We start from the raw sequence: 15,559 nt of genomic DNA on the forward strand, positions 1-15,559 counted from the left end.
AAACTTTTGTCTGTGTGATAAGGTAGGGAGCCTGTATTTCAGTGATCAGTTCTAGTCCTTCTTTATCGAGTGAGGCACACTTGTTACTGTGAGATGAGAGATTACTGTGGACTCTGGGTAATCTTTAAGACCAGAAGTATGTTTTTAGCTGCTGCATGAATCTAACTGTATTCTTAAAATGTGTCCAAAAGCAAAGAGCAAAAGGTTAGGTGCACCTTCCTATATTGGATGCATGTACTCTGGAAAAAAAATTTGTGGCTGCATATACCCTAATATGGGGTTAATTTTAAGGCTTTTTCTTGGCATTATCATTTGCATATTACGTTTGAACAATGCTTGTAAAGTGTAGTGAATTTGTATTATAGGCTCTGCAAAGGAACTACGCTTTTCCAGGATCCTACGTGGTTCAGCTCGTTTTAGATATTGTACAGTAAACAAAGTCAGATGTTTTCATTAAATGATGCATATAGAACTTGAGAATTTCTTTGAAGATTTGTCTTAGCTATGCCCCCACCTTTGTAGGTAATTATATTAATACAAATTACATTCTCTCATAATCTCACTACATAGTCCTCTGGATATCAGAGTGCACGTGCTTTCTGGTGGCTGTTAATACTTATATTACTCTAGTCAAGAGTGTGGGAGGTAACTGACTTTTAGAAAGTTTGGGTTCAGAATCCTTTTGAGTATGTATTTTCACTTTTTTAAAAAATCTGTTTTTCTATGCTATAAATAAATCCATCTCAACTTGACTGATTACCTGGTGGAAACAAACAAGCAAAAATATAATTAACCAAGTTGAAAAAAAAAATACATCTGATCTCTTCTCACATGTTTCACTTGTGAGCTGTGCAGGAGAGAGAGTTAAAACAAACCAGAAAATGTTGTTATACTAAAATTTCCTGTGATACCTAAAAAAGAAAAGGAGGACTTGTGGAACCTTAGACTAACAAATTTATTTGAGCTTAAGCTTTTGTGAGCTACAGCTCACTTCATCCGATGAAGCTCACGACAGCTTATGCTCAAATAAATTTGTTAGTCTCTAAGGTGCCACAAGTCCTCCTTTTCTTTTTGCAGATACAGACTGACATGGCTGCTACTCTGAAACCCGTGATACCTCGTACATCTAAAAAATACACACAATGACATATGGCCACTATGTGAGCAAGTTATGCTAATGTCATAATGTACAGAATCTCTTCATTTGGGTTAATTATCCACCTGGCAAACACATGCACTCAGATAATTTTGCAATAGGATTGTCCAGTACAGGGTAAATTTTGAAAGCCTGTCACCTTTGAAATTGTTACTCGCAGGCTTCAGAAGGCAGCTGTGTACATGAAAGGATGGATTTCTGATGGGTTGCATTTCTTCATCGTCAAAAACAGGTGGATTTTAACCAGCAATTAAGAAATATGAAGATCCAAGTTCTGACACTTTAAAGTCACTAATATGGAAATGAGGTGCAATGCCTGGCTTGCCTGAAATTAATGCCACCTCTGTTTTTACGGGACTTGAGCTACCTACCCATGTCTTATCAAACTAGATTTCGGCAGCTGGCTTTTAAATTCTTGAGATTAAACCAAACTAGCTATGGCTGGACCATTGACAACAATGAAACATGATGCATCCTTTTCCCACCAGTGTCCAAATGAGTCATGGTTTCCTTCTAGTCTTCAGCAGTGTCTAGTTTTGTATTTTTTTTTGGCCTACTGATGTGAATCGACTTTCTGCTTAGTTTTTCTTGTGTAGCATAGCTACTGCCGAAAGAGGTGACAGACAGAGCAGATTACTGTACGTGGGCATATAAAGAGAACTTGAAATCTAATCTCTTTCAAAAAAATTACTTACAAGTTATTCTGGGTGCTATACCTCCCCTGGTTTTTCCCCTCCTTTGTAGTTTTTACAATCACATTTTCCTGGCATTTATAAAAATGTTTTCTTCCTGTTGTATGAAAGACAAGCACAAACAGGGACACTGACTACACTGTGTGCTATCAAATGTACAGAGCAAATTGAAAAGTGAGATTAGAGGAAAATTTCCTGTCCGTTTTGAGCAATGTTGTGGGCTAGATAAAAGTTCAGACTGAAGTGTGTGTGAAGTTGCCAGTTTCCTTTTTAAACCAAATCAGCTGTAGTTATGTCTTGTCTTCCTTCCAAAATGTTATTCACTCAGCTATAATCTGGAGACCAAGGGGAGGAGGCATTTTGGGGAGAGGGCACTGAAGCCTGAGCTATGTTTTCTGGCCATTTTTCAAATGCTGTGTAGCTTTGAGTGTTTGGGATTCTTGTAGTGCACTTCTTGTTCAAAAGTGTCTGCTCCAAAACACCTAGTACTGTCTCTTGTACTCTGTTGCTAGAGTCCAGTTGGCTCTGGCCGTGGAACAGAAAGGTAATCTGTTCTAGTGCACAGAGAGTACGTATGCTCAGAATTTTGAGTGGTGCTGTCCCACGTGTGGAGGGAAGAGCTGCATTTCCAAAGGAATCCTTTAAGGGGAGGGTGTTGTACAGACCTTGAGCTGTTGGGATCAGTCATCGTGACTCCAGTTTTTCTTCTTTGCTTCTCCAGGTGCAAGTCGAACACTTTCGTGCAGAGGAGTTGACGACATGTGCTGGAGTGACAAGTCCCAAAGTTGTCCCTTTGTATGGAGCCGTGAAGGAAGGTCCTTGGGTTACTATCTTCATGGAGCTAATGGAGGGTAAGGAAGATGGAAGCACCTTTGTAACCATCAAACTAAGTAGGCATTGATGTCCTCGTCTCTCTCTCCTCCTCTCTTCCCCCCTCCCCCGCCCAGGCCACAGTTTTAAATGTTTTTATCCCTTTGGTGGTGGTCTGGATTTTCATTGGAGTTAATTTCTTGTGGGACGGGTGGTGGCAGGTCAACACCACTAGTGCATAGAAATGGACATCTATTTTGAGTGATCCTCTCACTTCTGGATTTATATTTTTAAAACTAGAAAGCCAACAAAATTCCTCCAAGCCTCGAACTAAAGCAAACACCTGTCTTCTTTGACGCTACAGTGTTTGCTATTGAGACCGAAGTTGTGAAATGAATTTCTGATCTCATGGAATATACTTGTGTGGAGCGGGGAGTATGTGTTGAACCTGGTACTTCCCTTGCACACAGCTCCTCTTCTCAACCAGGGGCAACAGAAAGCGCAGCCTCTTCAGGGATCAGTGGATGACCAGCAGGGGCTGGATGGGGTTGGGCTGTCAGATTGACGATTGGTTGCTATGAGGCCATTGAGTTATGTGAGACCAAAGTAAGGGACTTTGAAAAATGGAGGTTACTTGGACAGCAAGAATCATAGAATATCAGGGTTGGAAGGGACCCCTGAAGGTCATCTAGTCCAACCCCCTGCTCGAAGCAGGACCAATTCCCAGTTAAATCATCCCAGCCAGGGCTTTGTCAAGCCTGACCTTAAAAACCTCTAAGGAAGGAGATTCTACCACCTCCCTAGGACTCCTAGAATAAATAACAGGAACTTTCCCATTCGTGGGAGACAAATGTCACCCCTCTGATCTTATGGCTATCTCTGGCCCTAGCAGAAGGGGAGGAATGTTGATGCTCCTGAGGAATACTGGACAGATATAAGACTGAAATGTGTGCACTCTGAATTCTCTCATAGGTGGCTCACTAGGCCAGCTGATTAAACAAAGTGGCTACTTGCCAGAGGATAGAGCCCTCCATTACCTGGGTCAAGCATTAGAGGGTCTGGAGTATCTTCATGCTCACCACATTCTGCATGGAGATGTCAAAGGTAGGTTTTCATGTAAAACACCCTATTACTCTTCTTCCTCTTAATATCTGACAGAACAGGCTCTTACTAATTCCAGATGGCTGCTGGGTGTCTCAGTGGGTTAGTGCACTAGCTTTTCAGGCTCTGTACATTCAGTCATAAGTGGTGAGTATAGTAAGCTCCACTTTTTCCTCTCTACCACTCAGTTTGGCATGACTTTGCTTGGGGAGGCCCAACTCTGGAGTAGAGGGGACTCTGCAGGTCAGAATTGGCAGACTCATGCATGGCATTGTGTCTTCCTCTAGCTGCTGGTATTTGCTTACTTTTGTGAGCATGAGAAGTGTCCTAGGTTTGCGCTCAACAAGGACTTTGGCTCCTGGCTTTGGCTTCTTTTGCATAGGGCAGACTTCAATGAATAGGACATTGATTTTAAGCCTTTTCACTGGCAGCGGACAATGTGCTCTTATCCAGTGATGGAAGCCGGGCTCTCCTCTGTGACTTCGGCCACTCTGCTCGCCTTCATCCCGATGGCTTGGGGAAGTGCTTGGTGACGGGTAAGGTTTTGCCATGGTTCCGTATTGTCCCTTTTGGGGCCAAGTTGCCTTGTAAGCTGTAGCTCTGTATGAAAGTTTTGGGCACCTGTGGGCTGCATTTGGCTCCTGGGATCACCTTTTGACAACTCCTTAGTGCAGAGGTTGGCAACCTTTCAGAAGTGGTGTGCTGAGTCTTCATTTATTCACTTTAAGGTTTCACATGCCGGTGATGCATTTTAACGTTTTTTAGAAGGTCTCTCTCTAAGTCTGTATATTGTATAACTAAACTATTATTGTATGTAAAGTAAACAAGGTTTTCAAAATGTTTAAGAAGCTTCATTTAAAATTAAATTAAAATGCTGATCTTACGCTGCCAGCCTGGGGTTCCGTTCGCCTAGGCCGGCAGCCAGGACCCCAGACCGGCGAGGGGCCGGCAGCCAGGACCCCAGACCGGCGAGGGGCCGGCAGCCAGGACCCCAGACCGGCGAGGGGCCGGCAGCCAGGACCCCAGACCGGCGAGGGGCCGGCAGCCAGGACCCCAGACCGGCGAGGGGCCGGCAGCCAGGACCCCAGACCGGCGAGGGGCCGGCAGCTCAGCCTGCTGCCGGTCTGGGATCCCGGCCCTGTCCACATAGTGTCTACCTTCCTTCTCCCTGGTTCTAGCCCTTTTTTTCCTTTGTCTCTCTCTGCATTGAGCTGATGGTGGGAGTGCACTGAGCACAGGCCGGGGGGTGAAGGAACAGATTGGGGGTTGGGGTGTAGGGTCTGGCCAGGAGCTAGAATGAGGAAGGGGGCTCAGGGTTGGGGCAGGAGGTTTGGGTGTGGAGTGCTTACTTGAGCAGCTCCCATTTGGTGCAAGGGGTGCAGGTGGGAATGTGGGGGGAGGGGTATGCAGGAGCTTCCATTTGGTTGCTCAGGGTGGGGGTGGGAATGTGAGGAGTGCAAGAATCAGGGCATGGGGTATGGGGGGGGCGCAGGGGTCAGGACTGGGGGTGTGGGCATGGGGCTGTTACCAGCCTCCTGCCCAGAGCGGCTCACGACAGGGGGCTGGAGGGGATATGCCCTGATTCCACCCCCCCTTCCCAAAGGCCCTGTCCCCACCTCTTCTCCGTCTCCTCCCTGTAGCAGCTCCGCTTCTCCCCACTCCCTCGCTGATTGATCAGCGGCAGGGAGAGAGCGGAGGAGGAGGAACCCAGCATGCTGGGAGAAGAGGCAGGGGGGAGCTCGCCTGCCCTGCAGCAGCAGCCCACAGGACCAAGCTTTTTCACTCTGCCCCGGCAGGGGAGGGGCCATGGGTGGAGTAGAGCGGACCAGGGCAGGCAGGATTTTTAATGGTACACTGCTGCCTGCCGGGGTCCCGACCTGGGTTCGGCAGCAGGCTGAGCTGGGTTCAGCAGCAGGTTGAGCTGGGCCTGCGGCTGAGACCCGGCAGGCAGCAGTGTGCCGCTAAAAATGGGCTCGCGTGCCGTCTTTGGCGCACGTGCCATAGATTGCCAACCCCGCCTTAGTGCATACTGAGCAGGTCTGATGGCAAACTCTGAGTTTCACTTGTGTCCCTAGGGTGCTACATGCCTGGCACAGAGACGCACATGGCTCCAGAGGTAGTAATGGGAAAACGCTGTGACTCAAAGGTGGATGTCTGGAGCAGCTGCTGCATGATGCTGCACATGCTCAATGGGTGTCATCCTTGGACTCGGTATTACAACCACCCTCTTTGCTTAAAGGTGAGTGATCCACAGTACACCATGCCAGAAATCCAGAGTGACAGACAAACTCTGACTATATCCAGCAAGCTGGTGTGAGCTAGAGGGAAGAAGTCTGAAAGGTGCAAATAGGGGACTAGCAGGTGGTAGGGATCTTAATTTGGGAGCAGCTTACTTATGTTACTTGTTGGCCCTATTTTGTTCATGCACACTAGCTGCTTCCTGTTTCTCCTCTGCTCATCACTGAGGTGCACGTTCTTAACTACTTGTAGAATGAATTGTTACCAGGCCTCTGATCCTGATTCCATACTTCTTAAGCCAAGAGACAGTTAAGTGGTGGATGTGGCCAACTTAGGGGAGAACTTGTCTCTTTTTGGAAGCAGACTGGAATGTTTGTTCATTCAGTTTAACCTCTTTTCCTTGCTGTTTTATGTGATACAGATAGTCAAAGAGCCACCTCCTTTGAGGGAAATCCCACCTTCCTGTAACCGTTCCACTGTCGAGATTATTAAAGCTGGGCTAGAGAAGGAGCCACTTAAAAGAGCTTCTGCAGCTGAGTTGAAGACTAAGGCTGACATAGCTCTGCAGGAGGGTAAGAATGTCCTGCTTCTAAGGTCCTGCTCATTTATTACTAACTACAACTGGTAAGAAACCAGCCACATCTGAAACATGCTGCTTATGATGCAAAGACTTTCCCAGATGCAAGTACTGTACAAAATGACCCCTGTTGATGCTGTAATGTATGTGTTGCCTTGCTGCTCCTCATCTATACACAAAACACTTACATCCCTTGGAGTTGGATGGGGGCATGTAGATGACCCTGTTCGTATAAATCGCCAGGAAAGGAGCCCTGATGAGTTCAAAGTCCAGATAGCACTATTTTAAGCACTGGCATGCACTCTTGCATCCCTCTTCATTGTTGGAAGCAGATGTTGTGCTCTCTGTGGTAGGCAACCCGAGAGCCCCATGTCTCTCCCACTATCCAACGGCAAACAGCTGGTGTTTAGTATATAGCAAATATGAAAATAGTGTCCCATCCCTAAATAAAACCTATCCATATGCTAATGTTCCTTCTTTGAGACTCTCTCATAGATTTCCCCCAGAGAGTTTGTAATATGCCAGGAACTGATTTATGGGGAAGTTATAGGCTTCATCTTTTGAAGCCCTTGGGTATTCCACAGCAAGATACAGTACTGCCCGCTGTAGAAGCGTGCTACATCTCCCTGTATAACAGTCCTATATGTCTTTGTTTTGTAGTGGGAGATGTGAAGAACCCCTGGAAAGAATACAGAGAACCTAGACACTTATCTTTGGATGAAAAAAACAATCTGCACACCTCCCTGTCCCCAACAGTCAGCCTGATTTCTGAGACTTTGGCTAGCCCTGGGTCCGCATTCAAAGCTCCTTGCCTATCCCAAAGCCTGCAGCCACCATCTCTGGAGCTGACAGAGAAGACTGAGGTAACCCCTTGGAATCTGTGCAAGGAGTTACCTAGGATCTGTGATCCACTCTCCCCTTCCTCCCTGGCTCCTGTCCCCACCAAGAGCAGCAGCTCCTCAGAACGGGCAACAACTATCTCGGAACAGGAGCTTCAGCAGCTGGAAATAGGTAACATGGAGACTAGCTCTCTACTCTGTTAACAGAGCTTGGTATGTGATAATGTAGCTGCTGTTTTCTGGCTTTTTCTCTTTGGTGCCCAGAAATGGTTTTGTGTTTCACTTTTCCAAGAAAAGGGAAAACGCCTCATGTGTTAACCTCTCCTCCCCCCAAATTATCAAGATGAGTGGTTCTCAATCACTAGCATGTGCATCAGAACCAGTGGTGTGGGATTCTGAGACTGATGCTTCTAGGTTCCCCTGCCCTTCCTTAATGAAGGGCTGTAGTGTCTTGCCCCTTTTCAGCCCCATTCAGTTGCAGAGCCTAAACTCTACAGAAAATTTGCATATGCTGCAGATAGTGTGGGTTCTAACTTGGGGGAGACCTTTTGGCTGCATCACACCATCTTGTTATGCTGGATGAAGCATAATTGATAGGAGCTGTGAAAAACTGACTAGTGCAGCTAAGATTTGTCTGGTAAGCTTCCTGAAGAAGTAAATGTGGGAAGTATATCTCCTGTGTCCAGCAGCCAAGCAGCTTGATTTCCAGTGTCTTGGAAAGTGCAGCAGGAGCACTGGTCAAGTTTTAGTCCTTTCCATTGGCCAGAATAACACTAATGTGCTCTCTTCTGATGTAGACAGGCGGCATCTTTCACTTAATGAATGATGTGGAAAGCTGCAGAAATAGTATTTGAATGAATAATCTGAAGTCCTTAAATATAACACAATCTTGGCAAATTCCTGTCAGATGCAGTAGGGCAGTATTACTGCAGAATGCTCCTCTAGTAGATAAGGAAATTCTGTTTTGAGATTTGCTTGATATCACAAAGTGGAGATTAGCATTTGCGGGGCCCTGTGCTCAGATCATTAGCCCAGTCTTCCTGCAACTTCGAGCTCTGGATACCCTCCAGGCAGGGGATTACAGGGACTAGGGCCTGTTTTAAATTCTAGCTTGGCTAAGAGTTCTCTAGACACGCAGCAGGAGGATCCAGAGTGGGTGGCTATCTTGTGATCAGAGTACTGAGTTGGGACTGCTGGGTGCCATTCCTGGCTCTGGGCTTGGCAAGTGATGTGTAAATCACTTTCCTGCTCCCTGCCTCAGTTCTCTTCCCCCTCCCCCCCCCCCCCCCCCGCCCTTTACAGTGGGCACAATAGTACCTACCTCACAGGGAAGTTGCGGGTAATGTGATATTTGTAAAGAGCTTTGCGTTTCTTTAGTATCCCTCATTCAGGGTTTAAAGTATTAATTACAGCAAAAAGGAGAGGGGTTGGGGAGGCATGGGATCAGAACAATTGCAAATCTCTCTCCATTTCCTCTCCCTTTTGCTTTTAGAGTTGTTTTTGAACAGCCTGTCGCAGCCGTACTCTCTGGAGGAGCAGGAGCAAATGCTCTCGTGTCTCAGCATTGACAGCCCACTCATGTCTGATGCCAGCGAGAAGGTGAACAAACAGATCCCAGCAGTGGTTGCTGTGTGGTTATGAGAGGCATCTGCCTTCTGATGTAAAATGGGAGGTCCAGCGTCACCAGCAGTGGAGACGTGGCAGTACGGCCCCTGGCAGATGTGCTGCCTTTCCCATTACCTCTGGGTCAATCTGTGGGTGACCTAGGGACTGTTCTGTGGAGGGGATTCTCCCTTCTTTGGACACAGGAAGGTGGGCGCTCACACTGTGGTTTAATAGTAACAATCCTGCATGCTGTACTGATGGATCGCATGGCCCTTGTATATGCAGTGTCAGGAAGTGAGCTGTATGCATGGTTACTTTTTCAGAACTCTCTGAAGGCCTCTCAGAGCCTGAGGGACACCATGAGCTCTGGGGTTCACTCCTGGAACAGTCAGACTGATGGACAGAGCTTCAGCTGGAACAACCTGCTGTATCGCAGTCGGCACACAGACACCCCCAGCTATTTTAATGGTGCGTCGATTTGGGTCTCCAAATCTGGACACAGCTACCCCCTCTCTTGGGGCGGGGGTGGGGGGGGTGGTTCAGTAGCCACTGTGCATGAGTAGCTGTTTTGTTTTGTTTGTTTTTTTTTCCCCCAAGTTTTCTCTCCCCATTGGTACAAAGGAATCATCCCTGGGAGGTGGGAGAGGGTCTTGTTAAGTCTGTGACCCTTCATCTGGTGAAAAGCCCATGAGCTTCAAAGAGGCTGTGCCCGCAGCTCCTGGTGAGTTCATGGGGTGCTCAGGCCCTTGAAGAGCAAGGCAGCCAGAGGAAAACTGCTGACTGCATAGCTTCAAGGGGTGCAGCTCTGTGCCTCGTACGCATTTGCCATGCCTCTGGGCTCTTGGACCAGCGCACATGAGCCCCTTAGTGGCAAACCCTGTACCTCAGGCTCCTACCAGGGCATTGGACGCTGACTGATCTCCATTGGAACAAGAGACTGTAACTCCACCAAGCCCGCAGGAGGAGTAAATGACTCTCTGTTTCAGGAGTGAAAATCCAGATCCAGTTGCTAAGTGGAGAAAATCTTCATATCCGAGAGTTCCACAGGACAAAGGTGGGGGACATTGCTACTGGGATAAGCCACCAGGTGAGGAGCCAGCCGAGTGCTGTGACTCAGATGGTGGCGGCTGGGCCGTCACGTGCTGGTCAAGAGTGGGCTACTGCTGGAGGGCAGGTGGTGGTGGCTTGGGGGTTAATGGGCTAGTCCGCTTACACACCGTCTTGACTTGTACTTTTTAGACAATGTTGAGAGATGGTTGAGTTGTTCAGACTTCTGGGGCTCCTTCTTTCTGACTAGAAACGTTACTGGTTTTCTAGGGAAATTAGAATACTGCTTGCATAGAAGAGGCATGTAGTGAATGTCAGCTAGAGAAAATGGCTGCTCATCAGTTTATAATGGCCATGAGGGCATGTTATCAGCTTCCAGTGTAAATACTGGGCTGCCTCGGCTGGAGACTGCAAGGTGTGAGGGAAGGGCAGTTACCAGTGTCACAGGATTGTGAGGCTCAGTTGATCTTAAAATGCTTTGACCTTCTCAGAATGAAGGGGCTGTAGAAGTGTAAAGGATTTGTATTATTGGAGTATACTCCTTTGGGATAAGCCATTCACTTAAGAATCACAAAGCAGAGAGTTCCAGCTAAAGAGAGAAGGGCACAGGAGCCTAAACTAACCCAGCCATCCCAGTTAATGAACAGCCAGCAGTAGGCACTAAACGTCTGTGGGAATCCAGCTGCAGGAGAAATACCATCTCTATTTGGCTTCTGAAATAGTCAATCACCAGGGGAGAATTAGGACATGATCCCTGCCAAGCATGAACCTCCTTTCTCCTTGCACTTTGTTAATCAGAACGCTGTTAGCCAGCTAGAGTATTCCTGTCATGCACTGAATTAGACTTTGATTGCCAAGTGCCACAAAGCTTTGTTTGCTCTGGTTCACAGATACCAGCCTCTGCTTTCAGCCTTGTTACAAAGGAAGGTCAACCTGTTCGCTATGACATGGAGGTTCCTGACTCTGGTATAGAACTGCAGTGCACCCTTGCTCCTGACTGCAGTTTTGGTTGGACGTGGAGAGTCAAGCATGGTCAGCTGGAGAATAGACCATAAGGCTTTTGGTCTTGGAGGTCACTTCCTTATGTTGAAGCATGGAATTACAGAAGCCCACAACCAACTTTGCTTGATAAGCATCCAATGCAGCTACTGATGTTTCCTACTGAACTAGGATTCAGGGTTCAGCTATTCCCTGCTTTAGTGCATCAACTCCTTGCTGCTTGGTCTGGATTCAGTCTCTGCAAGGCAGTCTCTTGCGTGAGGGCTGTGAACATGCTGAGATTGAATGCAGCAGAGAGGAACAGGATTGTACTGCTGCACATCGGCACTTTCCAGGAGAATGCTGGGGAAGGGGCCGGCCACCTCGATTGCTCAGAACTCCGACATGCAGTCTGTAGAATTCGAACTCTAGAGGAAGGAAGATGGGGATCTTGAGTATAGTAGGATGGTGGATGAGGAGGTGGCAAACTCCTTTCTTGGTGAAGGAAAAATTCTGTTTCTGTAGGTTTTGAATAGCATCACTGCCTTAAGATTAGAGCAGTGAGGAAAATAGAAGCTGTAACTGGCTGGGTTTAAGGGTTACAATCAAATCATTGTATTCCCTGTTTCCCTTCCCAGCAGCACTCTGTTTTTTGAGGTTGCAGCTTCTGATCAGAAAAGGATTAGGGCCACTCTCCAGAAGGGCTTTCCTTTCACCTCTGATTTCAACAACCCCTCTTTTTAGTTCTGGTCCACAGAGATCTTGCATTATCCCACTCCTTCATTATTGTAAACAATATATATCAAAGAAGGGAATACATGGTCAGGAGGCTGGAGAGTTGAACTCCTGGGTTCTGTTCCCAGCTTTGCCATTGATGTGCTGTGCCTTGACTAACCTTTTTGAGAGTCAGTTTGTCCATACGATGGATAGAATACAGGTGGGAGGAATGGCAACTAGATTTAATCCTTATGGAGCATGTCAAGGTCAATGAACTATGTAAGTCCTCTGTTAGAGCCATGGCTAAGAGTACTGTAAGGAAGCAACTATCATTATCCCCATTTTACAGATCAGAAATCTGAGGCAAGATCAAAGTGACTTGGCCAAAATCACACTCTGAATGCATGGCAGAGCTGGGACTAGAACCCATGGTTCCTGACTAGCCAGTGCTTTGTCCACAGACCATGTTGCAAATTATAGTGAAACTTGCAAGTAATGCTGGGCTAAAGTACAGTTCTCCTCCGCCTTTATTAGAAGATGCAAGCACATTAAGCCTCTAATCTTCAATGGTCCCTTGCATGGTTAATGTTTCCGGCTGTATTATATGATCAAAAATCCTGAATCAGAAAATCAAAGCTCTTGCAAATGTGAATTCCAAGGTAAGAGTAGAACTTTACAAGCAAAGAGGTGATTTTTGAGCAGCAGTGTAGTGATATTTCTATACTTGTTTAATCCCAAAATACTTCAACTATACAGCGTATATATCTACTGTAGCTGAAATGCAGCCAGCTCTGGCATCTAGCAGTAACCTGCTAGAAAATAAAACTTGGCATTCCTACCAAGAGGGGAGACTTGAGTTCCATTACACTTCTTCTCAAGAAAAGTGTCATGGGAATTCAGCTTTTTAAATTTTGATAGAGAGCCTCCATGACTTCTGTTTTCAGAAGCCATAAAGTACATTGAACTGTTCTGCTACCTTGGAGTGAAAGGCTGAATTAGCATTGCCGGGGTTGGAATCTCTTTCCACGGAGCTGAGGAATTCCAAACGCTAATGCTTTGTCAACTGCAGCAAATTCATTGGCAGTGGAGACTTTGGTTCCTGTCTCTACTCCTGGGGCGCAGGATTTTCTTTGTCCTCTATCAAGAAAACCGTGGCATTATAATCAACAGCTGATGGTGTGTTGCTGTGACATAACCCAGTATATGTCTTCCCCCTTATCCATTGTTTCGCATATCCGTTGCTCCTCAATAGGGGAACGTGTTCCAATTCACGTCAGTCCTGATCTGAATATCCGTCATTTGCATCTTACAGTACAGTACTGCAACCAATGGATATGCGGATTGGGACCGATGTAAAGGGAACGTGTTCCCCTATTGATGAGTGCCGGATATGGGACAGAGATGAGTAGCCATGAGTGGGCCACCACCCACCCATTTAACATCCAGGCCCATCCTGCCAGTCCCAGCTTTGCTCCCACCCCAGCACTTGAGCCAAGCCCCCAACCCAGGTGGGTGTGCACATTTTCCCAGGAGCCCCTGGCCAGAGCATCTGTTGTGTCTCCCCCCCCCCCCCACCCCCTCCCTGGCTGGCTGGAGAGGGGGGAGAAGCAGACAGATCGCTCCTACCCCTCTGTCCCCAGTCATTGCCCACCCACCCAAGTGTCCCTTCCTGCCTATGCCAGTGCTGTACTAGTAGGTCCCCAGAATTCGTCATCTTGGGATCCGCTGCCCTTTTCAAGAACGCAACCCCAACGTAAACCAGGGACCCGCTGTATTGCCTGTCACCCCAAAGGTTGCTCATGCCAAAGCATCCATTTTTGTCACGGAAGCCACTGATTCCGTGACCTCCATGACTTCTGCATGGCTGGTGCGCCTGGCCCGGGAGCTGCCTTAGCAGCTTGGGTAGCTCCTGGGACAGGCACACCGGCCGCTGCTGGGGCAGTCTCAGGCCCCCGGTCCCCCAGCAGCAGGAGTTTGGGGGAGGGGCTCTCCGGAAGGGCAACAGCAACTCCCCTCCCTCATCTCCACATGCTGCCTCCACCCGCAGACCCATGGGAGCTGCAGAACCCAGGCCTTGGGGCAGAGCAGGGTCAGCATGTGGAGCCAAGAGCTGGGGTCACCACTTCCCAGGAGCTGGCTAGGGAGCCTGCCCCAGCCCCCCCCCCCCACCCCCCGCAGTGCCCTTCTGAGCCGTGCTTCCCTTCATCCACCCCCATTTTAGTCAGGGGTATATAGTAAAAGTCATGGACAGGTTATGGGTTGTGAATTTTTGTTTACTGCCCGTGACCTGCCCATGAGTTTTAATAAAAAATATCCATGACTCAAACATAGCCTTACTCATGCCCTCTGTTCCGTCACTTAGTCCTGGTCTACACTAGGGAGGGATCGATCTAAGTTATGCAACTTCAGCTATGTGAATAGCGTAGCTGAAGTCAATGTACTTAGATCTACTTACCATGGTGTCTTCACTGCAGTAAGTCAATGGCTGACGCTCTTCTGTCGACTCCACCCACGCCTCTTGCCCTGGTTGACGGGGGAGTTGACGGGGGAGCACTCGGCGGTTGATTTATTGCATCTAGACTAGACGTGATAGATCAACCCCTGCTGGATCAATGACTGCCCATCGATCCAGTGGGTAATGTAGACAAGCCCTTAGTCTCATTCTGGTATCTGAGGGGACACTACATAATTTTACCAGTTTCTCCTTAGTAACTTCCACCTTTTTAACCTTTTGGTGTCGAACTCTGCTAAACACTAGAGCAAAATGCAGCAGCCCTCAGTGTTAGGAGAGTGAGCTCTACATTTTACTTATAGCATTAATGCTGCCCTTTTTATGCTGGGAACTTATCTGAATGATGAGTAAAAGTGTAAACATTTGTGAATCCAGGTAGGCAGGATGTGTATATCCTCCTGTGCTTTGACACACCAGCATTAGCCAGTATCTCTACCCCATGTATCTCGTCCTCCTTAAATCCGACGCTGTCCTCTTCATTGTAGCTTCATATCACTGTGATCCAGCTTCCATGTGGCAGATTCCCATTGTCAGCTGAGCAGGCCCTCCTGTCCACTATCTCCAGCTGACAGGGACAAGGCTGACTTTCATTACGGGTACCACAAGCCAATCGCTTTTCCTTACTGTCCTTGAAGTGTGGATCTGCTCTGTAAACTGACTTCATAAGGTGCCTCAGGGCACCATGTTTGAACAATTCCAGATCAAATTTACCTTGCAAGTAAGAGACGGCTTTCCAGCTCAGACACCACCGGCCCTGACTCTTGTCGCCAATGACAATCTGCTGGTGCAACTTGGTGAAATAGTCTGCTGCTGGAGCCAGGTGAGATTCCAGGTCCCTCCCCTGCAGCTGGGTGGCTCTGCAGTGCTAATAGGAGTACAACATGGGGGACAGCTCTCGTCGCTGGAATCAGCAGATCTGGCTGAACGTGCCCGAGTACGAAGGTGCTGCTTGCTATTACCTGCGCACTGTCCCGTGGAGAACCCCAGTTTAGGGCAATAGAGGAGGAAGGAAAAGCAAGAGTGGTGGCACGCACCACTCCCTCCTGGAAGGGTCTGGGCAAAACTATGCCACTGAAAACAAAACCAGAAGCAGCTGTTAGGGTGCAATGGGTGCTACTTCTAGGAGTGGAAGCTGCCCTATTTTCATAGGCTTGAACAATTTGTACACGGATGACACTTTACAAAACTGACTTCTTAAAAAAATATAAATTTAGATGCAGGTTGACCTGTCCATGAAAAGAATAAAGCTCTTTGTTCTCGTGGCTGTGTCCGAGTGGCATTGTCTGT

General features: G+C 47.6%; 1 protein-coding gene across 4 annotated transcripts in view; it reads left to right on the plus strand.

The window, feature by feature from the left end:
• MAP3K14 (mitogen-activated protein kinase kinase kinase 14) overlaps positions 1–15,534 on the plus strand; it is a 29,597-nt gene extending 14,063 nt beyond the window's left edge. For all 4 annotated transcript variants that reach the window (XM_073326046.1, XM_073326044.1, XM_073326045.1 and 1 more), the window contains 10 exons: positions 2,570–2,699; positions 3,631–3,762; positions 4,191–4,295; positions 5,835–5,998; positions 6,419–6,569; positions 7,235–7,585; positions 8,906–9,012; positions 9,342–9,486; positions 10,005–10,105; positions 10,956–15,534. In XM_073326046.1, the coding sequence (XP_073182147.1) occupies positions 2,570–2,699; positions 3,631–3,762; positions 4,191–4,295; positions 5,835–5,998; positions 6,419–6,569; positions 7,235–7,585; positions 8,906–9,012; positions 9,342–9,486; positions 10,005–10,105; positions 10,956–11,120 (1,551 nt within the window). In that variant the 3' untranslated portion in view covers positions 11,121–15,534. The remainder of the gene's footprint in view (positions 1–2,569; positions 2,700–3,630; positions 3,763–4,190; positions 4,296–5,834; positions 5,999–6,418; positions 6,570–7,234; positions 7,586–8,905; positions 9,013–9,341; positions 9,487–10,004; positions 10,106–10,955) is intronic.
• Positions 15,535–15,559: the final 25 nt, after the last annotated feature.

The sequence above is a fragment of the Lepidochelys kempii genome, chromosome 27 (assembly GCF_965140265.1).
Source record: "Lepidochelys kempii isolate rLepKem1 chromosome 27, rLepKem1.hap2, whole genome shotgun sequence".
Lineage (NCBI taxonomy): Eukaryota > Metazoa > Chordata > Testudines > Cheloniidae > Lepidochelys > Lepidochelys kempii.